Source organism: Rhinichthys klamathensis, unplaced genomic scaffold (genome assembly GCF_029890125.1).
Source record: "Rhinichthys klamathensis goyatoka isolate OS25496 unplaced genomic scaffold, OSU_Roscu_1.1 h1tg000008l_1, whole genome shotgun sequence".
In the NCBI taxonomy this organism is placed as follows: domain Eukaryota; kingdom Metazoa; phylum Chordata; class Actinopteri; order Cypriniformes; family Leuciscidae; genus Rhinichthys; species Rhinichthys klamathensis.
In genome coordinates, this window is record NW_026606561.1 from 526,387 (window position 1) to 551,420 (window position 25,034).

General features: G+C 39.7%; 2 protein-coding genes across 3 annotated transcripts in view; both read right to left on the minus strand.

The window, feature by feature from the left end:
- Positions 1 to 25,034, minus strand: part of eif4e2 (eukaryotic translation initiation factor 4E family member 2) — a 139,607-nt gene that overhangs the window by 59,070 nt on the left and 55,503 nt on the right. The window lies entirely within an intron of this gene.
- vwa5b2 (von Willebrand factor A domain containing 5B2) lies at positions 21 to 23,668 on the minus strand. Of its 2 annotated transcripts, none has more exons than XM_056260133.1 (21): positions 23,251 to 23,668; positions 22,694 to 22,900; positions 21,173 to 21,398; positions 19,392 to 19,549; positions 15,783 to 15,914; positions 14,811 to 14,935; positions 14,526 to 14,702; positions 13,892 to 14,002; positions 10,418 to 10,620; positions 7,469 to 7,583; positions 6,381 to 6,566; positions 6,018 to 6,255; positions 4,588 to 4,865; positions 3,856 to 4,093; positions 3,414 to 3,734; positions 3,160 to 3,294; positions 2,881 to 3,009; positions 2,129 to 2,179; positions 1,974 to 2,049; positions 1,778 to 1,895; positions 21 to 747 (listed from the first exon to the last, which is right to left on the minus strand). In XM_056260133.1, the coding sequence occupies exons 1-21, from the start codon at positions 23,387 to 23,389 to the stop codon at positions 172 to 174; spliced, it is 3,939 nt and encodes a 1,312-aa protein (XP_056116108.1). In that variant the 5' UTR covers positions 23,390 to 23,668; the 3' UTR covers positions 21 to 171. The 2 variants fall into 2 exon arrangements, with proteins under 2 accessions (XP_056116108.1, XP_056116109.1); XM_056260134.1 differs by having other exon boundaries at positions 6,018 to 6,252; positions 23,251 to 23,667.

Consider the following 25,034-nt stretch of genomic DNA (forward strand, 5'->3'; position numbering starts at 1 on the left):
AGAAACCGAAACACAACCCACAATTCAGCTTTATCTCCGTTCCTTTTTAAAGGACATCTTAGATGAATTCTATTCTGCTATAAAGTTGAATTGCGAGTCTAGCCAACAGGATTAATTCCCTGGTTTAAATTCAATTAAAGACCCAAGAACTTCATCTTTGAGGTCAGCTCCTCACATGTTATTGGGGTTGTAGCAGAGCACGTTCAGTTTGATATTTTCGTCCCAGTGACGCAACAGCAGAAAAAGCTGCCTGGCCGCTGCCCTCAACCCTACCATGTCAACGCCCTCTGGCAGCGATTGACACTTCAGCCAGAAATCTGCCTTGGCAGCCACCAATTCCCACTCCACAAAGAACCCAGCGCAGCGGTGCTCCAGCCAGGCCAGAGCTACCGCCGTGGCCCAACTGGAGCTTTCGACATCCATCTGCTCCAGTTTCTCTCCGTGAGGATCTGCAGGATCCAACGGAGGACCTTCACACGTGTCAGCCTCAGAGCCCCGCCCACTATCAACCTGTGGGACTCCACCCATCAATTTTGGAGAACCCTCCTCCAAAGGGTTGGGCCATGACTCTTGCATGTGTCTCGCTGAAGCGGTGGCGGGTGGTGAGGTACAATGGAAAGGAGGGCTCAGACTGCTGCGGTGGCTCAGGTACGGGGACGCTCTTTTTAGGCGGTCCAGAGGGATCTGGATGCACTCGGAGTACGATTCGGACAGCAGAAACGCACCGGACGCCAACTGAAGGCGTACCTGTGGGGACACGAGAAGTAAAGTGAGTGACACTGGCTTTACATTGAGTAGTTCTGTAATCAGTATGCAGTGCTGGGTAGTAACTGATTACATGTAATCTGGATTACAAAAATAATTTAAATATGTACTTGTAATTAGATTATATTACGTTTTAAAATGCGAATAATCAGATTACAGTTACTTTTTTATGATTACATGATTATATATTCACATAATGGCAGTAAATAATTCAATTATTTTTTTAATTTATTTTCTAAAAAATCCTATTGTGTCATAGCATTTAGCTTTGACTATATTCACAATATAGAATGGTCATGTAAATTAATTTGCGATCTAAATGCTTCTAAATTTGGGGACAAAAGCACCTCTCAATCTGTTAAACAATGCCAATGTACTGTACGGCTATAAAATACTATGCCATCATCATATCCAGTGACCTTCACTAATTGATTCCGGAAGTCTGGACAAAAATATTTAAAACCCGGCAGACTTTGGCCATGTAATTCATCACTCTTTATCTTTATAAATGTTTGTTCATATAATGCAGGTATTCCCAAACTTTTTTGTCAGCTGAACCTAAAATATTTACTTGAAGTCACTTAAAGTTAACATTGAATAAGTTAACAACACATTTGCATGTTTGCATTTCACTGATGTTGGTTATTGGTCATGCAGGTAAACAAATAAAATATTTATATTTTTACTATTCAAGTGTTTTATTTTGATTTGTTTTGATGTTTTGAATTATAATTGTACTTATTTATGATTTAATTATTCAAAATATGATTTAATATTTGATTTAATTTGATATGATTTAATTACTATTAATCAAAATGGTACACAATCCCATTCAAATCTGTTATCTGAGTTAGGTCAAATGTAATCGGAAAGTAGTCTGATTAGATTACTTGAGATCAGTAATCTAATAGATTCCATTACTAACTAAAATGTTCATAATGTAATTTGTAATCCTTAATGGTTTACAATTTGTAAGTAATCTGCCTAGCACACAATATGCAATTACACCAACCAATGGCAAGTAGTCAGGCTTGTCTCTCTCTATGTGTCTGTCGGTCTCTGCAGAGAAACAGTGAGGTTTGAGAGGAGCTTGTTTTCCATTATTGCCCTTTAGTCTTCCCAGATTGAACCTGAAGAGAATATAATGAAATTCAGTGTGATAGCATAATAAAGTATAAATCATTACAATTTGTGATACTTATGCAGACTTGGAGCCGAAGAAGCTCTCCACAGAGCGCTGAGAGCGAGACGACACCGCTGATGGACTGACGCTCCCTCCTGTGCCTGAAAGACATTTCACCAAAATTTCGCTAATGTGACCGCACCTTAATTCCATCCTTTTTTTCTCATACTGTATACTCACTGCTATCCCAGGATGTCATGCTACAAGGGGATGCAGGTGTGTCGTCTCTGTCTGGGTCCAAGAAAACAGAATAGAAAGTCAGAGTTGCACTGCACAGAACGCAAAGACATTTTTTTTTATAGCCTCATGGTTTCTTGTCTTGGTATTTCAGATTATTTTCCTTTTTCAGGTGTCTGCTTTGGTGTTTATGCAAGTGCTTGTTGAGCCTTGGGTCTGTTTATGGACTGTTTAATGCATATTGCGTGCAAAAATGGCAAGAGTTAGCTGAAATCGTAAGCTCCAAACTAAAAACTAAATAACCCCACAGTAATATTGTGAAATATTATTACATTTAAAATAACTGATTTTCTATATGAATTTTAAAATGGAATTTATTCCTGTGCTGGTAAAGCTGAATTTCAAGCATCATTACTCTAGTCTTCAGTGTCACATGATTCTCCTTCAGAAATCATTCTAATATGCTGATTGACCACTCAAGAAACATTTCTTATTATCAATGTTGAAAACAGTTGTGCTGCTTCATATTTTTGTGGAAACCATGATACATTTTTCAGGATTCTTTAATGAATTGAAAGTCCAAAAGAACAGCATTTATTTGAAATGGAAATCTTTTTCACTTTTGATCATTTTAATGTGTCCTTGCTGAATAAGTGTTAATTTCTTAAAAAGAAAATACTGAACATAAACTTTGGTATGTGGCATGTTACTTATATGTACTATATGTGGGTGTACATATATAATTGATTAGATACCTGTCGAGGTGTGTGTATCTTCTGTCTCTTCACTGCCTCTGCTGGAGGGGTGGCGTCCAAATCCCACCGAGCACAACTTTTGTCTTCTGCTGCCGGAATGAGAACTGAGTCTAGTAACAAACCGCACACCTGACACACACACACACACACACACACAAACACAGGGGAATTTCATTTCATTCATCAATAAAAGATGTATCTGTTAGATTAGCATATCTGTTTTGTGTCACAGTCTTTATGTGAGATTGTGTGTGGTGTACATGTGCTGTTTGTGTGTACCTGTGTGTCGTGCATCTGTGCCCTGAGGTTGATTTCTTGCATTGGTGTCTGTAGTGGTGAAGCTTGTGTACATGCAGACAATTCCACAGCTTTTGCTGGTCTGGATCGCTTTCATTCTGTACCGCTTGGAAGGACCTACGTTCACACCCGTACCAGAATACACATTCAAACAAGAGAAAATGTTGATGGAACAGTCAATATTTTGATTTAAACCCCAAACACTTTGTTTTTTTTAACTCTTATTCCTATCAGACCTCTTTCAACTTCAATATCTGTTTCTTTCTCCGCCATGTTTTCAAAGTCTGTGATGACAGATCGTGCGGTCAGCTGGTGGATAATCTCATCCCAGGCCCCCGTCCTGGGTGGCAGGGTTGCTGAGTTCTCAGTGTCCCACAAAAGGGACAGATCCACATGGACCTCCCAGGATACGGCCCGTCCTCCCAGCTTGCCGTGGATCACTGAGCGACACTGGGCCCCTGAAGCCTGGAACTCGCCTGGAGGAGCGGCTGAAAACAGGCATTCAGGATCAGTGAAGGTGTCCCAGTCTAGTGGGGAAGCAGGGAACAGGAGGCCATCTGGATAGACAGTGATAAGGGAAAAGAAAAAGATTACTTAATAATAGGACCATATTTGATATGCATCTGTGTATTTATGTTAATGCATAAAGGTATATGACTGCAGACTGATTTCCCTCACTGGAGTCAGTCAGACTGGGGTGGGATAAACCTCCTCGTGAAGTGCTTTGGGTGTCTGTGTCACTCTCCTCCAGTCGGCCCCCCAAGGCCTGCTCAAATGAGACCCTCTCTAGTGCCCTCCTCAGGCGGTGCATGTCCAGGTCACCCTGCGGAGATGAGAAACTTCGGCCAGCCAGAGCAGAGCGAGCTAGCGCCCTCTGCCTGAGACGAGACTCATCACGGTCTAAGAGCTTGCCAGCCTACAGAAACATGGTTAGGATTATACTTTTTTTATTTCTATTTTATGTTAAAGGAATAGTTCACTTTAAAATGAAAATTCTGTCATCATTTACACACCCTCAAGTTGTTTCAAACCTGTATGAATTTCTTCTGCTGAACACAAAGGAAGATATTTTGAACAATGTCAGTAACCAGACAGTTGATATGGACCCCATTGACTTCCATAGTAGGAAAAAAAGTACTATGGAAGTCATAAATGGGGTACATCAACTTGGTTTGGTTGCCGACATTCTTCAAAATATCTTCTTTTGTGTTCAGCAGAAGAAAAAAAATTAATTCAGGTTTGAAACAATTTGAGGGTGAGTAAATGATGATAGAATTTTCATTTTAAGTGAACTATTCCTTTAATGCTGTCTTGTCTTGTTTAAATTACTGGTATTGCACATGTAAACTGACGTTAAACTCTACTCAATGTGAAGTGAATTCTTAAATACAAATGTCATGCTGATGTCACCTTCCCTGATGCAGAATCTGTGTCCCCTGAAGAGGTGGCATTCTGAGTCCACGGAGATTCCCAGCGGGAGAGGCCTCGACCCTGTGTTGGCTCCATTCTCTCCAAGCCATGTGGCAGAGAACCCATGCCCAGCACAGAGCTCTCTGCTTGGGAAGAAACAGACGAAAAGGCCCTCTCGCTGCTCAGAGAACAGTGTGTCAACACGTACTGATCTTGAACATACAAAGCCTGTTGAATACGCCAGCGCACATCGCTGGTGCTGTAGTCAGTGTCACCACCTGTAGATAACACACGTAAGGCATGTTTGGAATGGCTGCTACTGCTTTTTTAAAGGGACAGTCCACCTAAAAATTATCCGTCCAGCATGCAGTCATCGTTTACTTACCTGCATTGTGTTCAAAACAAACCTGTGTGACTTTCTTTCTTCTGTGGAACACAAAAGAAGATATTTTGAAGAATGTTAGTAACTAAACAGTTTCGGTTCCTATTGACCTCCATTGTATGGACAAAAAATACAATGAAAATCAATGGGAACCAAAAGTGTTTGGTTACTAACATTATTCAAAATAACTTTTTTTGTGTTTCATAGAGAGGAAAAACTGCATAAATGTGTCTTTTTTGGGTGGACTATCCCTTTGAGTATGCAAAGACTATAGAATTACACAAGATGTGTCACTCGTATTGTTTTGAATGGGGAAAGGTGCAATGCTCAATATGGCGGAATAAGTCCCGCCTTCTAAATAAGAGCCAATCGCCGATTGGTAAAGTCATCGCATCACTGCAGCTGCCGCCAGACGCTCGCTTTCACTGCGCATTAGCTTGATCCAGCCAAAATGGCGTTTTCTGTCATGATATGAGCGTTTAGAAACAAAATTTATGAGACAGTTGTTGTCAGATTTGATTGGTTATTTTAAATATGAAATTTAATCGTAAGCTTGGCGAACAGTTTTGGAGAATTTGATGTTTCCCCATTCAAAAAGATGGGAGCTGCACTTGCATGCCTGAGAGGTGTTTCAAAGATGGCCGCCGAATGAAATGACTTGTCTTAAAGGGACTTTGATGTACACTGTGCTCTATTACTATGTCAGTGGTTCTCAACCAGGGGCCCGGGGCCCTCAACAAACTTCAAAGTGGGCCTTAAGATGAGTTAAAATAAGACAAAACAAGCATTAAAAAAAGCTAAAACCATTAAAAATCAAGACATTTATTATTATTGGGTTATTTTTATAATGAATATACATTTAATGTCAAGTTCTAAAATATTTTCTCAGGTACAAATTTTAAGTGAGATTCAGAAATTGTTGTGGACAATGTGGGGGCCCTGAAGTCAAAAAGGTTGAGAACCAATGTAATACATACAACCTTAAGCACATTATGTGCTATCCCACAATGCAATGCACTTAAATCTTAAACAGATCCCATAGTCTTACCCGGGCTGACAGCAATATCGGTGGCATGTGCGCAGGAGAATTCCGACGAGATTTCTCGAGAAATTTCCCGCAGTGCTTCTTCAAAGTCTCCCTCCCCCCCGCTTTCTTTTACAGCATCTCTCTCGCGCTCCTCCGGGGGAACCAGAGGCTGAAGGAGCTCGGAAGTGGAGGGTGAGAGCTCGAAAACAGACCCCGCTGAACCACGTGGGCGGCTTCTGTATGAACGAGGCTTCACCTGCTTATGAGAAATTGTGCACACACTAAGACTTTATACAAATCTATGCATTTAGTTTATATTAACATTTCTTCTTTTGGCATATATTGAACATAAGAAACTAAGTGTGGTAATGTACAGTCTCTCACCTCACTTTTCTGGGCCCTGAATCCAGATACGTCATAGAGAGTGCAGTAGCCAATCAGGCAGTTGCCAGGATAGAGCGGAGGGATTTCATTTGGTGAGAGAAGCGCCTCGACATTGTCCGGCACATACCAGTCAATCCGTACATCCGTCAACACGGGTTCCAGAGCTTTCTTTAGACATTTAATCAACTGTAGAGAATAACTGTAACATTAGTAACTACACAACAGCAGCTCTGCTGATGTCCACAGAAAGTTTCAAGGTACTACCATGTTTTTGGACATGGTAACGCTGTACTTTCATGGTATATTGAACAAGTTCCATGATAGTACCATGGTATTTTTCAATTGGAGTTCAATGTAAATACCGTGGCACAAGAATTTCAGTACCATGGTACCAAAGTTTTACCAAGTAATGCCATCACTTATCACAGTATGTTTTTGTAATTTAGATGCCCATCATTCACAAAATTCTACACATCTACACAATATTAGTTTATAAAATATTTTGGCTAGATTTAAATTTTCAGCTACCAGTAAGATTTTTTGTAACCAAAATAAAGCTTTACAGTAATTAATAAATTAAGACAGTCATAAATAATATAATGTTACTGTTGTTCTGTAAAATAAAATAATAATTGTTATTACTATTACTAAATATGTTTTTTTATAGTACAATAGTATTATTGCAAAAGTAATATACTGATATATTGAATATATTTATTGATTTGTTTGATTTTTTTTATAATAATAAATATAATTATATATATAGTATTATAGTATTATTAGTATTATTGCAATAGTCATATTCTGATGGATTATTTAAATAGTATTGTGAATAATAATAATTATTATATAATAGTCTTATAGAATGGGAGAAAACAGGTTTCCATTTTTTTTGTCCTCAACTGATCACATGCCTGACAATATAAGATATTGTACTTGTATAACAATAACAAACAATAACAAATCTTTTTTTTAACTTCCATAAAAGCACATTTTAAATCAAATTGTCCTCAGCATGTCATAAAAGCAGAGTTGATAATAGCGGTTCTGTCTCTGCTCCCTGTAGAGGGCGCTGTGTACTCTCGCACCTTAGGCTGAAGCCTCTCTTCTTCACTGAGAAACTCCATACTGCCTCCCGTAACCTTGGCAATGCCCTGCAGTAGCCTTCGACAGGCCTGGGGACCAAGACCCAGGCCGAAACACCTGTAACACCAAAAATACGTTATAACATAGGTAGGCAAATATCCTTTATACATGCACTATCTCTTTTCTCTTACTCTCAATCCCTCATAGCACATTGTCAATCCATGTTTTTACAAAAAATTAATAAATTCGGTCACCGGCCACTTTATCAGGTACACCTGTTCAACTACTCATTAACACAAATATCCTAATCAGCCAATCACATGGAAGCAACTTAATGCATTTAGGCATGTGCTGTGTTTGAAATCGCCCCGCTATACCCTCATTCACTATTCCACTAATATAGTCCACTTAAGTGAATGAAAACGAGTGAGTGAATTCGGACACTGCTTTTGCATAGTTTGTGCCTGCTGTTTAATAATTAATTGAAACGTAGCAAACTGGCAGCTTTAGTAGTAAAGAAATATATGTATGTATGTGATTCGATTTCTCATGACTCAAGACATATATGTTTGTCTGCAATGGATTGCCAGTCTGCTATGAGGGATTGAGAGTGAGAGAAAATAGAATATGTTTAGTATTCCCCTGACAATAATCTGGACCATTTCGCTAATTAAATGTCTGAGTGGAAACAGAATCCAGACGACACACACACAACACAAGCTGTTTTGAATTCAGGTCTGCTCCGTCTGGGTCGAAGGCTTTTAAATGTCTTGACTGAGTATCAATAATGAGTCTGTGTTCCAGTACAGTGAAATCTATATCTGAGCGTGTGTGTCTGTGTTTGTTGAAGAGCATTTCTCTCGAAACATTAGTCAGTGATTTATGGGAGGGGAAACTATATGTGCTGTATAATGTGAACCACGCTACAATTAAATGATTTTTCTCAGCTTCAGCTTTACAATGTCATGTGGGATATTCCTTTTAAGGTGAAATCATAACAGATACTGGAGTGTATAGACATACAGAAAAGACACCAGAAAATTTGTTTAGAAATCCATTTAAAGTGTTTTTGATTTAGATACATTGTTGAGGCATGGGGTGTTTCCATGGTAATGCCCTGGATAAAATTGATTTGAGTTTAACTGGCCTAAGTGTTTAGCCGGTGACAAAAGTGTTTACCAGTGTGAAATGTGTTGAGCATCTTTTGCTGTAGTAAAAGGTGTTTAGCTTTTATGTTTGGATGCAAGTAAGAACAAGTAAGTTAGAATTTTCGGCTCTGGATGCTGTAGTCGACTGGAGACTCGCTGATGTATAGTTAGGGAGCGGATGCTGTAGTCGACTGGAGACTCGCTGATGTATAGTTAGGAAGCGGATGCTGTAGTCGACTGGAGACTCGCTGATGTATAGTTAGGGAGCGGATGCTGTAGTCGACTGGAGACTGGCTGATGTATAGTTAGGGAGCGGATGCTGTAGTCGACTGGAGACTCGCTGAAGTATAGTTAGGGAGCGGATGCTGTAGTCGACTGGAGACTCGCTGAAGTATAGTTAGGGAGCGGATGCTGTAGTCGACTGGAGACTCGCTGAAGTATAGTTAGGGAGCGGATGCTGTAGTCGACTGGAGACTCGCTGATGTATAGTTAGGGAGCGGATGCTGTAGTCGACTGGAGACTCGCTGAAGTATAGTTAGGGAGCGGATGCTGTAGTCGACTGGAGACTCGCTGATGTATAGTTAGGGAGCGGATGCTGTAGTCGACTGGAGACTCGCTGATGTATAGTAAGGGAGCGGATGCTGTAGTCGACTGCATACTCGCTGATGTATAGTTAGGGAGCGGATGCTGTAGTTGACTGGAGACTCGCTGATGTATAGTTAGGAAGCGGATGCTGTAGTCGACTGGAGACTCGCTGAAGTATAGTTAGGGAGCGGATGCTGTAGTCGACTGGAGACTCGCTGATGTATAGTTAGGGAGCGGATGCTGTAGTCGACTGGAGACTCGCTGATGTATAGTTAGGAAGCGGATGCTGTAGTCGACTGGAGACTCGCTGATGTATAGTTAGGGAGCGGATGCTGTAGTCGACTGGAGACTCGCTGAAGTATAGTTAGGGAGCGGATGCTGTAGTCGACTGGAGACTCGCTGATGTATAGTTAGGGAGCGGATGCTGTAGTCGACTGGAGACTCGCTGATGTATAGTAAGGGAGCGGATGCTGTAGTCGACTGGAGACTCGCTGATGTATAGTTAGGGAGCGGATGCTGTAGTCGACTGGAGACTCGCTGATGTATAGTTAGGGAGCGGATGCTGTAGTCGACTGGAGACTCGCTGATGTATAGTTAGGGAGCGGATGCTGTAGTCGACTGGAGACTCGCTGATGTATAGTTAGGGAGCGGATGCTGTAGTCGACTGGAGACTCGCTGATGTATAGTTAGGGAGCGGATGCTGTAGTCGACTGGAGACTCGCTGATGTATAGTTAGGGAGCGGATGCTGTAGTCGACTGGAGACTACAGCATTCCTGCCCATTTTCGGGCAGGAATGTTGTTCCAGGATCAACAAAATAATATATGACTTATTTGACAAAATATAGACAGTTAAGCCCTAAACAAACCACCCTCCCTCCCCCCCTTTATTTTATTATTTCTTCTTTTTATGTATTATTTTGTTCTAATTTTATTTTATTGCCAGGTATTTTATTTTACTGTTTAATTGTACGTAACTTGTTGGGGTTTTGTTAATTAGGTTAAAATAATTACTTTCCAATATTAGCATTTCCAGCAAAATATGGATGTGATTATCTGATATGGATCATGAGTTTGATCTGGCTTTTCAGATTTTACCTGTAATATTTTTTTGCTGAAACAAAGTGTTTCTGTTTAGATACATTTTTGTATTATTTTATAGGATTTGTGTTACCTGGCATAGTGTTTTCAATGCCAATTTAATGTAACGTTACTTTTACCTGACGTTACATGCGTTCCTCCTGACCAGTTCTAACACACGGCCTACATTGCTAAAGGTTCCGTCCGTGATGATGAAGAGCTGTCGTGGGCAGCTGCGGTGGACGGGCTGCTGATAAACCCAGGACAGTGTCCCCCACAGGTTAGCACCACCTTGGTCTGTGCGCATCTTCTGGATGTACTCCAATGCCCGAGTCACTGTACTCTGAGAAACGAGAGAGGCAGAGAATGGCAGAATTCCCTTTAGCCTTAAACAGTGACGTTTTAAAGAAATATTCCAAGTTAAACATAGCTTTATCATAAAAGAGTTAATCAACAACGTCTACCCACCACAGCCTTAGTAAAAAAATAATGTTAAAAAAAGTAAATATGGTTCATAGGGCTTAAGTTGACATGAAAAACTTCTCTAGAGAAGCCTTTCTTGATGTAGATGTGGAGCAGTGGTGCATAATGGAGCAAACAATTTTGTTTTTTATCATTGAGTGCTGTAAAATGCATGACAGTGCCATATGGCTCTCGCTGTTTTAAAGCACTTTGTCCTGCCAGACCCTGGACCTGCTTGAACCTGATATTGCAGCGTCATGGAAACCAGTAGTAGAGACCTGGACAGAGATGGTTATCAATTGGCCCCAGGTCCCTCACAGGTAAACATCAACCATTTCACACACATCCAGAACCCTATGTAGCCTCCATCTGAGTTTCTCTTGAAATAAACACAATGATTTGTTTGGCTACTACAGCTAAGATGAGTCTGGAGAAACACTTACAAATCTGACTTGTGATGCAGCTTGCATTAAATGTTTATTCATTTGGCCCTCCAACTTAGCCTGGTTTCTCCCCAAGTTTTTTTTTTCACTGTTGCCTTTGGCTTGCTTAGTTGGGGTTTAAAAGACGCTTAGGGCCAGATTTACTAACACCTTGCACCAGTGCAAACCGCAGACTTAAAGCATATCTTAACCCATTTTGTGCTTGACATAGCTGCTTCTGTGTTCTTTAATTTGAGCATTGTCAGTAGATCACCTGCAGAACTTTCCACTCCCATTGTCCCTTTTATGGGATTGCAGTCTCATGATAATTTGCCCTGTTTAGTAAATCTGACCCCTTAATATTCAGTCAAAGGCCCGTTCACACCAATAACGATAACTATAAAGATATCTATAGATAACTATAGTAGCGTCCACACCAGCGGATGATATTATTCTCTTTATTCTAAGTGCGTCTTTGTCTGCATAAGCTCGTTACAGCAGGATGGATTCTGATTGGCCGTCAATGTTTTTATCGTTCATCAGCTGGATAAAATCATTCTGAAAGTGATTCCAATGATATTGTTTCTCTGTCCCGTTATCGCTATAGCTGTGGTGTGAACTCTGCTATTCTTTAATATTGAGAATGCTTTTAGAACTTTATCTTAATCGTTCTCTTTATAGTTATCGTCCTTGGTGTGAACAGGCCTTAATACTGCATTATCGATTTAACTACATTGGCACTATTAGATGAGAACAATGAATTGAGCTGGATGATGACACTATTGTCTTCTGTAGAGCTCCTTACAGCTGAATTGAATTCGTTTCATAATTTATTAACTTTAGGTTGCTTTCACATTAGCACTTTTGTTGTGCACCCGGGTTCGAATGACGTCAGAGTTTGGTTCCTTCGGATGATATGAATACTGTTTTCTGAACTCTGGTGTGCACCTGCAAACCATACCCGAGTCTGCTTAAAAAGGGTGATCTGGGATATGGTTCATGTGAAATCCGGTACTGTTCGCTGCTGATATGAACGTTCGCACTCACTTTCCTGACGATTGTATGTAATTTCTGCTCGCCTTCAGCAGAAATGGATTCCCGCTTTCTTTAGAACATTTGCAGTACATTTGCAGCAGATAGATGCAAGTGTAACGGAGGCCAGCTAGTAGTGTCTGCAGTCTTTAGCCTCCTTGTTAGAGCGCCTGACTCTCATGCCGGAGACCCGGGTTCGAGGCCCGCTCGGAGCGGGTCAAATGGGACCCGGGTGGAGGGGTAACATTGGTGCCGTGACCCGGATGGGAGTGAGATTTAGGGGGGTGAGTGTAACGAAGGCCAGCTAGTAGTTGCTGTGTGAGTAAACCTCACTCCTCTGATCTCAAAAGGCTCTCTAGCGCTAGAGGCTGCAGTCTTTAGCCTCCTTGTTAGAGCACCTGACTCTCATGCCGGAGACCCGAGTTCGAGGCCGCTCGGAGCGGGTCGAGTGGGACCCGGGTGGAGGGGTTACACAAGTGCCATATGTGTTGGCAATTTGGAAACAAAACCAAAGGTTAAAAAGTCAATATATAAAAGGCGAGCAACGCTATGCATTTTGCCGCCTTCTCCTGTGTCGTCGTTACCAAGCAACATGGGTAAACAGCAGCAAACGCAAGGCAGTACCATAGACAGTAAAAGAAATGGACACAGCGACCCCATAGATTTCAACGGAGAAAGTTGAAGCCCATTAGAAGCACTAGCTTCCTGATAGCCAAGCGTACTGCGCAGGCTCAAACTGAGATTGGCTCAAACTACGAAATTGTTGACGTAGATGTGACGTGAGCAACCGTTCTGACCTTCTAGTAGCTGTGCCGAGACAAATCTGAATTGAATCTGAAACAAATCTGTTGTTGAAATATTTTGTCCCGTTGCTTTTATGAACTCTCTATTTATGGGCTTCTCCCTTGACTTTATGCCTCCATGTCCACCCGATCGCCTCATAGACAGTAAAAGATTGCCTACGAGCTTCTCCTCCTGTCTATACGGTAATTTCTCTACTGTGCGACAGATTGCGTGGTTATGACGCAATCGTTAGCCTATTTTTTACAAAAGCGGCTTCTACGGGGCCATAACGTAAGATACAAAGTAATGGAGCCTTTTATCCATTGTCCTGTTTCTTAAGAAATAAATAATGGACAAATGGAGTCTTTGGACGCCTCAGATGTAAAGTAAGAATCACTTACCATTACCAATACCATTTTCTCTTTTGTTTCGCCATGAATGAAAGCTGTGTATGAAAGAGCTTCTGTGCTCATATTGGTCAACATCACAGATGTGATGAAACTCGTCGTGGAGGAGCGGGAATTTTTTGAAGATGCTAGTCTTTCTGTCGGAACTTCATGAAAAGACGCAGTGTCGGTTGTCGTCCACTATGACACTATATGATATATAACTCTTTATCAATTTTTGAGTCCCGGTGGCCATTTTTGTTTACAAAATCACCACAACAACACCATACGTCAAACGGATCTTGCCAAAATCAGGGTGATATCGTGTGGTCTGACTCTGAACCCGCCATTAAAGTTATTGAACTGCACTGAACCAACACTGAAATGACTTACAGCAGAATTAGAATTTGTCCTATATTTGGTGAAGTTTACATCATTGATTGTTGTTTTGCTGTTTATTACTGTGAAGCTGATTTGAAACGATCTGTAGTGTATATAGTACTATAAAAGTAAAGGTGACTTGACTCACATCTGTGTAGAGCTTGCTGGAGCTGAAAAGAGGCCTGACAGGAGAGCAGATGCCAGCGATGTTCAGCATGGTGCGGCTCGGCAGACTCTTGATGGCCACTAACATCGCCTCCTGTCAAAAATATGAAAGCACAAGGAACATTTATGTTTATTTTCAACTTGCATAATACTGCATAATCAGAGTGGAATCCTTTCAGGGCCATATTTAATTAGCTTAATTGGCTTTTTCGAGCTACTAAATTCTGGTGGGAGCAAATATTTTGAGAACCAATGATCTATGCTTTATAACAGTGGTTCTCAACCTCTCCTGCAGGGACCCCCTGACAGGCCATGTTTTTGTTTTAACTCTGAAATGGCACACCTGATTCAAGTAATTAAAGGCTTAATGAGTAATTAGAGTAGGAATAGTTCAATTAATCAATTAGTCAACTACTCATTAAGCCTTTAATGACTTGAATCAGGTGTGCCATTTCAGGGTTAAAACAGAAACATGGCCTGTCAGGGGGTCCCTGCAGGAGAGGTTGAGAAACACTGCTTTATAACAATGACAACATTTTGAGAAAAAAAGTATGTACTGAAGCAATTAAGACAAAAAAAACACACACACAGCTGATCATACAGAAGGTCGCAAGAACCTTGATCTTGTTGATGTTGTGCTGTGTCATTGTGCTGCTGTTTTCAATGAGGAAGATGAGTTCCCTGCTGGCCTGCTGCAGTTCTGTTGGTTCTGACAGCAGATCTGGGGAGAAGTTAAGCATCAGGACCGGGTTCAAGAGCAGATCCTTATGATAGCGTCTCCGCACGAACTCCAGCTGGGGGAGGCACATGCACACAACATGCAGTAACAAATATATAATACTGTTCTTAAAGACAATCACGATGAAGTCAGCAATGCAAGTGTTTAACACCAGTAATCTTACCCTCTTCTCAGACTCAGCCTCCTTTCGGGCACAGCGAATGAAATCACGACGAGCACGGATCTGCTGCTCATATTCACTAAATGTGAGCTGGCCCCTCTCTAGGATGACCAATGGGCTGTGAGGCTCTGCAGGCAACAGTGGCAGTGACTTGCAGGTGATTACATTGATGGAATTGTGCCAAATTCTACCCCTATCCAAGAAGTAACCGTTTATAAAACCTGATGCCTTATGGTCATATTTTGTTCTACTGTAGCTGATCAAAAAGTTTTTCTTGTCAGCCTTCTGCTAAATTGCATAGAATATGATGGGATAAATTCCTGTGATAAATTTTACAATATAAATTTTTTTTACTGTATTTTTTATCAAATAAATACAGCCTTGGTGAACTTCTTTCAAAACCCCAAACTTTTAAATGGTATAGTATTAAAAGCGATATTGTATGACTTCTCTGAACAGACACTGAATAGTTTACTCAAAAAAGTCAGTCATGCTTTGGGGTCCAAGAAGGGTAAGATTTGGCACAACACTGAAGTTTATGATTTACAGTATTTAGCTGATCATTTTTCACTCATAGAAAAAAACGGAAGGGAGAAATTGCAATGCTCAATTTGGCAACTGTAGAAAAGGAAGTCCCACCTTTCGGTTAAAAGTCTATTGTCTTACTAGTAAAGGCATCAGCTGTATTTTTTGCTATAAAGTGTACATTTTCATTAGCTGTAAAAAACAAACAAACATTTTGTTTCATAATTTGAGCTGGAGAAGCTAAATTTATGATGAAATCAGAATTTGTTCCTGCTTTGAAATATCAATATGTTAGTGAAATGCAATCTAAACACAGTTTTGGAGATTTTGGTCTGTCTGCATTCAAGCAGATAATGGCTATATGACATGCTTAACTAGAAAATAGCTGTGGAGGTGTTACCAGAATGGCCAACAAGTTTGTGATTTTAACATTTTAGGCCTAGCTCTCACCGCTAAGGTGTAGTATTATTTCCAGATGTCGGTCACATGGATGCTCCTCGGCCAGTGTGATGTAGGTTGCAGACGCAGACTGTGCACTGGGGTCAGCATCCGCACGCAGGGCATGGGTGGGGCTTTCCAGACCTGCAAATGCAGAGACGGCATAAAAAGAGGATACAGAGCCTGTTCACATGACATTTCAGCACTGATTTGATTAGTTGCTGTTAAAGAATATTATTGGTGGGAATCTTTGACATCTAAGCCTCAGGGAACTAAAGCTATAATAAAATTGAATTACATTTCAGTCAGACATTTGATATAAACCTTGATATGCACAGTTGTAATCAAAATTATTCAACCCTCATTGCAAATCTGGTTTATTGGCAACATTTACAGACATTCAGCTATTTGCAATGAACAAATCAAACAAAAGTAATTGCAATAGCTTAACACAACAAATGTCAAGTGTTTTCCCAAAATTCAACTGAAAATGCAACTTTTAATGACTTCTGCAGTCTCAAAATTATCCAATCCCCTAAATATAATCCCTTACAACAACACAAATCTCCAAAACAGGTGTTGTCTCAAGCACACCTGATACAACTAATCAAGGGCTTCATTAGTTGCACCAGGTGTGCTTGAGCTAGAACACATGAAATATCTGAACTGGCTAGATTTGTTGAGTGTCACGTTTGACTGCATTTTAGAAACACGGCTAAGTAAAAAAAATTGTCCAAAAAGTTAAGAGTAGATATCGCCCTTAACAAACAAGGAACGGGATACAAAAAGATAGCGAAGGCACAAAATGTTCTTAGAGACACCTATGGAAGCATAGTTTTCAAGTTCAAAATTAAAAGAACAGTGGTTACACTACCTGGACGGGGGGCAGAAAAAGGAACCTATCAGCGGCTGCAACAAGATTTCTGAGAAGGCAGGTCCAGAAAAACCCTCGAGTGACTGCAAAAGACCTGCAGCAAGACTTGGTGGAAACATGCCAGAACTTCAAGACGTACACCACTACTGACCCAAAAGCACAAGAAAAGTCGGCTCCAATTTGCTCAAAATCATATAAATTAGCCACAGAAGATTTGGGATTCTGTTCTGTGGAGCGATGAAAACAAAACTGGAACTTTTTGTCCCTATGGATCAGCGGTATGTCTGGAGGAAGAAGAATGAAGCATATGCTGAAAAGAACACTGTCTACAGTTCAGCATGGTGGGGCTCAGTGATGCTCTGGGGCTGCTTTGCATCCTCTGGTACTGGAAACCTGCTGCGCATGGGAGGCAAGATGGATTCATTGAAGTATCAGGAAATACCAGGAGAAAACGTCATGCCGTCATTGAGGAAGTTGAAGCTTGGGTGTCATTGTAGAGGGCTGCATTGGGATTGAGTCCCGCTGGGTCCCGCTGGGTCCCGCGGGACCCAACGCAAATTTTGCGGGAGCGGGCGGTTTGAACTTTGCTGCGGGCGGGAATGGGCGGACAAATAAAACCCCTGCGGGATTGGGAGGTAGCCTAACGACATGATGTAGATGTCAATGATGTGGAAAAGAACCTTAAACGAGGTATTTACAGCACAAAACCTGAGCAAGGCAAGTCTGACATTTACTATTCATCTTCCTGATCAGTGCGTCAGAATACATGCAGGCCAGGGAAACGAAACCAACAACCCCATGAATCTCTTAACAATAGCAATACAAATACGCGTTTTTTTTCCTGCGGGACGGGAGAAGACACAAAGTCAGTGCATCTCTATTATTGTGCGGGAATAAATTCTCCGAGTTTTGCGGGTGCGGGCGGGAGTGGACATACATATTGCGGGAGCGGGCGGGAGTGTAACACATACGTTGCGGGAGCGGGCGGTAATGGTAAAAAATTCGGCGGGCGGGAGCGGGATGAAGAAAACAGTCCCGCGCAGGACTCTACGTCATTGGTACTTCCAACAGGAAAATTATCCCGAGCATACCTCAAATTCCACCCAGGCTTCAAGTCACACTCACCTGACTTGAACCCCATAGGAAATCTCTGGTGGGATTTGAAGAAGGCGGTTGCAGCACGCAAACCCAAGAATAATACTGAACTGGATGCCATTGCTCAAGAAGAATGGGCTAAGATTCCTCAGAAACACTGCCAGAAGCTGGTGTCTGGCTATACATCTCGTTTGCAGCAGGTCATAACAGCAAAAGGGGGTTCTACTAAGTACTAAAGATGCTTGCCATGAGGGGGTTGAATAATTTTGAGACAGAAGTCATTGAAAGTTTCATTTTCAGTTGAATTTGGGGAAACCACTTTTTTGATTTATTCATTGCAAACAGCTGAATGTCTGTCAATTTTGCCAATAAACCTGATTTGCAATGGGGGTTGAATAATTTTGATTACAACGATATGTTTTAACTTTAGAATTTGCTTTTTAAAATGGATATTATTTTGGTTTCTTTCTTTAAAAATCTTTAAAAATACTATAGCCATTCAAAAGTTTAGGGACAGGTAAGAAAAAAGAAAAGAATACTTTAGCAAAGTAATGTTACAAAAGATTTCAAATAAATTATGTTCTTTTGAACTTTCTATTCATCAGAGTATCCTGAAAAAATAAATCATGGTTTCCACAGCTGTTTGATAAAATAATATTACTTCTACTAATAAATGTTTTCTTAACCAAATCATCATATTTGAATGATTTCTGAAGGATCATGTGACACTGAAGACTGGAGTAATGATGCTGAAAATTCAGCTTTGCATCACAGGAACAACTTACATTGAAAATATATAAAAATAGGAAACGGTTATTTTAAATTGTAAGAATATTTCACAATATTGCTGTTTTACTATATCATTGATCAAATAATTGCAGCCTTGGTGAGCATTAGAGACTTCTTTTAGAAACATAAAAAAATCTTACCGACCCCAAACTTTTGAACTGAATGAGTACCATATTCATATACTACAGTATACTGTATATTTCATGATATTACTATGGTAAATGTAAAATTAAAACTTAATTACAAAAAATTATAATAATCTGATACATGTACAAACAAATATTGTATTAACATGGTAAATTTATATTGTTGGTATTATATATTTTATATTTATATAATATAAAAATTTATATTATCATAGTTCAGTTTTCAAAAAATTATTTCTTTGGAGTGTCTAGCTCAATGTCCATTAAAGTCAAGACGGCTGAAACAGAGTGGCTACTTTCCTCTGGAGCAGAACAGTGTCACTACTGTGATTTAGGACTCTATATCACCCTGCCTCAATCTCTCTCCTCTGTTCTAGTGGCCTGGAGCCTGAGCCAAACACACTCTCGCTCTGCACACACCCTCACACACACGATTTGGCTCCTTCTAGCAGGCTAACTAATGTCTATCATAATCACTGATGTCCATGCCAAGTTTTACGCTAACTGGATTATTTCAGAACACAAACTGGACCTGCATGAATGCTCTTAAAAGGGGGCTCTTGTCCTTCTGTGACAGACAAAGACAGGTGAGAGACAAGCCCACTTTTTGTCTCCTCCTCCTGATATCATAGTTCTAGAACTTTCCTGCTTTTACATTTAAGCTCTTGCTGTAGTGACTTATGTTTTATAGATTGGACAGAAAGATATAAATGTTACCGGCCAGCAGACAGGCTCCTCGAACCAGCAGCTGGAAACTGAGCTGATAAGGCGAGAGGTTGGTGGCAGAGCTGGTGAGCAGAGCATGTGTGCACTGCTGCCCGACTCCCAGCATCCTCTCCTGCTTTCCAGACACATTGCCAAAGCACGTAGTCGGGCTGAAGGAGAGACGTTAAATAGGATTCTTGGGAGGTCAAACTCACAATTTTGTTATTCAGGTTGTGTAAATTATTAAGCAAAAAGTAAGAGTGTTTGATCAAATATATACCCTTACAATGCATTGATAATAATAGAATAATAAGAAATGTTTCTTGAGCACCAGATCAGTATATTTGAATGATTTCTGAAGGATCGTTTGACACTGAAGACTGGAGTAATGATGCTGAAAATTCAGCTTTGCCATCACAGGATTAAAACATTTTAAAATACATAAAAATAGAAAACAGTTATTTTAGATTGTAATAATAATTTCCACAATATTTCTGTTTGTACTGTATTTTAATCAAATAAATGCAGCTTCTTTCAAAAACATTTTTACTGACCCCAAACTTTTGAATGGTAGGGTATGTTTTATGAATTTGAGTATACAGTGGCCTTAATATTTAATGGAAATGGACTATATAAGCTATACTGTATATTGACGTTACCGGACGCTAGTGATTACAGTTTATAAAGTTATAATTATGGATATTTCTTTTACGAAAACGCATTGCTTCGCTTCAGAAGGCCTTTATTAGAGCTGTATGGATTACTTTTATGATGGATGAATGTGCTTTTTTGGGCTTAAAAAAATAAGGTACCATTCACTTCCATTAAAGCTCAGAAGAGCCAGGATATTTTTGAATATAACTCTGATTGTGCTTGGCTGAAAGAAGAGAGTCGTATACACCTAGGATGGCTTGAGGGTGAAAATTATGGGATAATTTTCATTTTTGGGTGAACTAAGCCTTTAACGTTCTAAGACTTTAGATAAAGCGTTGTTGAAAATCCGGTTCGCGTACCCCGAAGTGATAAAATAAAATTCGGTATCAAATTTATAGGCAAGACAAGTAGTTTGTTTAGGCATGGTTGGTAGGGAAATTACAAACCTGCGCACACATATTCCAACGAATATAACTATAGAATCAATTTTTAATGCGCATGTGAACGCCATCAGGTCACAGGTTCGCGTTTAAAGTCTGTTTAGAGAGAACGCCGTCGTCTCAGTGGCCCCTAATGTAATAACAAATGATAATTTTGCTGGAAGTGAATCAATCAAAACCAACTTTAGCCGAAAATAACATTATTCAAAATCGCTATAAAGCCAAAACAATCTGTTACCGTAAATTGTATGTTTATCTCTGTAAAGCTGCTTTGAAACAATCTCCATTGTTAAAAGCGCTATATAAATGAAGATGACTTGACTTGACTTGAATAAAAGCCTAAATTAAATATTTTCATAATATAAAGCGATTGTATCTCTTCAGAAAATTTGGACTAAACTGCTCAATTCATATGGATTAGTTTTACGGTTTCTTTGTGAACTTTTTGATGTTAAAGTGGTAGTTGCGTAGACTGTCAATGAGGGGACAAAAATCTCTCAGATTTCATTAATAAGATCTTCTATTATGTTTCGAAGATGAACGAAAGTCTTGCAGATTTGGAACGACATGAGGGTGAGTAATTAATGACAGTTTTCATTTTTGGGGGAACTAACCCTTTAAATGTGGCTATACTTTTTAGGACCACTGCAATTATTAATAGTAGTAACAATAAAGAAGAATTAAAGAGGTTAACTTTACCTGTTCTCCTCGGATTTCCCCCCATTTTCACTTTTTCCTGGTTGGATTCGTGTTCTGACTATAGGTGTGAGCACTGAGGGATAGACCAGGCGGATTGCACCATTTTCAAGTGTAGGAAGTTCAAGGGTGGTACTGATGACAACAGACACAATTTCTAACGGTCCAATCTGTCCTGTGCTCACAATAAAAGTGCTCCTCTCCAGATCCTCATCCAGCAACAGATGACCTGAAATAAAAAAATAAAAAAAGTGCAACAATCTCTCAAAGACCTGAAAAATAATGTTGTTGGAATGTCAGGATTTAATCTAAAATGTTTCAAAACACAAAATAATAATGTTCAATATTGCGAATGTTTACAGAAAGACCCAAATTGAAATATTTGTATATTGATTAAAGGACCATCCAAGTGCAGGCACAGAGCCAACAGAGCTCTAAGCAATAATGAATGCTGCCCTCACACTTCAGACTGTACAAGTACAAAGCACTATAAAGAGAGAAGATTTATGAGAACACCAAATACACTTCTGTAGTGTGTGCTTGTGTGTGTATATTTTAATATCTTGTGTGTAGTGTGACAATAGAAAGGAAATACTGCTTTTTCTTTATCTGGAATCAGTGTTTCAAAAGAACAGCAATAAAGATCAGTGGCAATGACATGTCTTGTCATGCTTTTCTTAGCTTAGATAACCTTTCAATAACTTCCATAATGAGGCAGTTGTCATAATGAAATGGACCACTATGTTAATGTGAACATCATGCGTGTGTGTGTGTGTGTGTGTGTGTGTGTGTGTGTGTGTGTGTGTGTGTGCGTGTGTGTGTGTGTGTGTGTGTGTGTGTGTGTGTGTGTGTGTGTGTTGTCCTGGTAAACCCTACATTATGTGGACAAAATGTCCCCATAAGAATGGCAATACCAGAAATCTTTGACCTTTGAAAGGCTTGAAAGGTTTTCTATGAGGGTTATGTTTAGGTTTAGGGTAAGGGGATAGAATATACAGTTTGTACAGTATAATAAAATAATGTTGTCTATAGAAAGTCCCATAAAACATGGAAACCCAACATGTGTGTGTTCGTGTGTAAGCTTGGAGATTCCTTGCTGAAAAGTAGGAGTAGTGACTGTGTGTGTCAGCTGAAGTGCACATGCAAGTCCAAATTTCTTCCTCACCTGAAAATCCTAGAGAGAGGATTATTATTACAATTATTTTATCGTAAAAAATTGGTCCAATATTGAAGTTGGAACCCTAATGACATACAGTTTGTCAAGATTAAATAAGAATTTCATGTTAACAGCTAGCAGTGAATGTAAACAACAATGTGTGGGTTAAAGAGTTCATTACACCTTAATAAAGTTTTAATTGTTATAATTCTATGGTAACTCCACACCACAGTTATAACAGTAATGACACAGACCACACTATATATAACAAAACGTTATCGTCAGTTGGTGTGGATGCTGATGTAGTTGTTGTTATGGTTATATTTATAGTTATCGTACTTGGTGTGAACTGGCTTTAAAACACTCACCGTTGGAGCACTGCATCTCCAGACCTGTTCCTCCACAGCATCCCCACTCTTTGCTGTGACCACACTGTGTGTGCAGCGCTGATCCTGGGCAGCAGTCCAAACAGCAGTCCGCTCGGCTCTGGAGCTCCACGCTGACCAGCCTGCCAGACACCGCTGCCTCAAAACCCACCACGACCTCCTTCTCCCCCAGAGGATACACAAACACACCTGAGCAGGTGACGAGGACATTGTTTTATTTAAGTCTTTGTTTTCTTACCTTTTACATATTCAGTGTGTTTGAATTGTTCTGCAGTGCACTGTCAAGGCCAACTACAATTCTACATTAAGGGATATAACAACATTTCACTGGGGCAGTACCTTTAAAAGGACAACTTTGTACCTTATAAACCCCTAAAAGGTGCCGTAATGTTCCCTTGAGGTACTGCTATGAACTTGTATGGGTAAATAAGGTACAAATATGTCTCTTTAATGGTCCTGCCCCAGTGACATGGTGTTGTATCCCTAAAGGTACAAGTTTGTCACATTTTTTTTTAGTGTATATGTGCATGACCTCTTACCCTCCACAGGTTCAGGGTCAGTATTCACATATGTCAGATGAGCTGTAATGCCCAAAGAGCATCCGTTGGCACAGGAAGTGATGTGGGATGTCTTCAGCGAAAGTGGTGCCCATGTGGTTCGGTTTTTCAATCCTGGCATTTTCCCTTAAGAGAACATTATCAGCTTAAGTTAATTATGCTTGTTAAGTGGATGTCAGCAACAAGATCCCTTAAGAATATTAAACATGATAATTAATACGCTCCATTTAATTAAAATGTTGACTTTGGTAATCATAACAGCGTAGCACATTATTTTACAGTCCTGTTCCCCATCTACATACTATGTACTTATTACAGTAATTACAGTAACTGGGTAATAACAAAAAACTATAAGCTAGTAAAAATGACAAAAACAACAAAATTACTCAATTTTTTAAACGAAAACAGAAATGTAGAAACATCTAATCATTTAATCGAATTATCATTTAATCTAAAGTCTATTTATTTATTTTAAAAATAACAAAAACTATACAAGTATTCAGTATAAATGATTATAAAAATAACTCTGTTTATAAAAACTAAAATAACCACCAGTGTTAGACTATTTCAAATATAGTAGATGTGATGGGTGGTAAATAGAGACTGATTATAAACTTTCTAAACCAAATCTACACAACATATCAGAGGCAGTAGCAGCAAATTTTCATTGGATTATTTGCTTCAGCAACCATGAAACATTTTAAGAGCAGACACAAGCTCTCCTTCACACTACTGGATGTGTCCACCCCACATGCTGCCTGGCAACCGGACGGCTCTCATCCTGTCACAGTGGGAATGTGCGTGTGAAACATTAACAGACTGGTCAATAGTGCTCCAGCACATGCATACAAACGTAATGCTCGAGTCAACAGCCTGCTGTCTCTGCACAGGTACAGATGCTAATGTTTGGATGGAGTTCGGTGAATAAGGAGACAGAGGATCTGAAATCTTTCAAAACCATTCCCCTGATGACACCTAAACCCTGACAGATGTCTAATTCAGTCTAATTACTATTATCATTTTCTGCCCAATGATCAATCTAAAGCACTCTAAAAAATGCTGGGTTGTTTCAACCCATGTTTGGGTCAAATATGGACAAACCCAACGGTTGGTTTAAATTAAATTAAATTTTTAAACCCAATGGTTGGGTTTGACCATATTTGACCCAAACATGGGTTGAAACAACCCAGCATAAATATTGAGGATGTAGAATCCACATGAAACACTAGTAAATGAGAATGCAGTGGTGTTTGTTCTGTGTCTCAGGTGCTCCTTGAAAACACCTGCCATCTGGACACTGGTCCACTTACTGGGATTTACTGTGCCGTGATTAAATGTCAAGCGCACACAAATGCAATCATCACAATAAAGTGTTTGTGAGTAAATTGCTCTTATTAACATTGAAGATTCACTTTTGACTTGCTGACTTTAATGTCTTGCAACTAAAACTTTAAAAACTTTGCTCACAACAACATTTCTAAAAGCATTTAGATACATTATTTGTATAGTTTTTTTTTTTAAAAAAAAAAAAAAGAAAACTTTTAAACTGTGATTTACAGTGTCTTATATAGGTATCAAGCACATGGAACAATGCCTCCACAATGAAAATTACGTAGAAAACTAGATAGAATAGATGTGGTTCACATATTTTAACATATTTTAATATCTGAACCACACTGAACTTATATACTGTACATACATACATAAACAGTCTGTTGATGAAACAAAACTTTGTTGCACATTCTAGTCTTTTTTAATGAAATTAA

Bases quoted from the DNA above. Each gene is read 5' to 3' on its own strand.
- vwa5b2 (XM_056260133.1), bottom strand. From the start codon at position 23,389: ATGCCAGGATTGAAAAACCGAACCACATGGGCACCACTTTCGCTGAAG. The intron at 19,550-21,172 runs GTAAAGTTAACC...TCTCTCCTTCAG, and splicing joins GGGAAATCCGAGGAGAACAG to CCCGACTACGTGCTTTGGCA. The intron at 2,180-2,880 runs GTATCTAATCAA...TCTTGGACCCAG, and splicing joins AGATACACACACCTCGACAG to ACAGAGACGACACACCTGCA.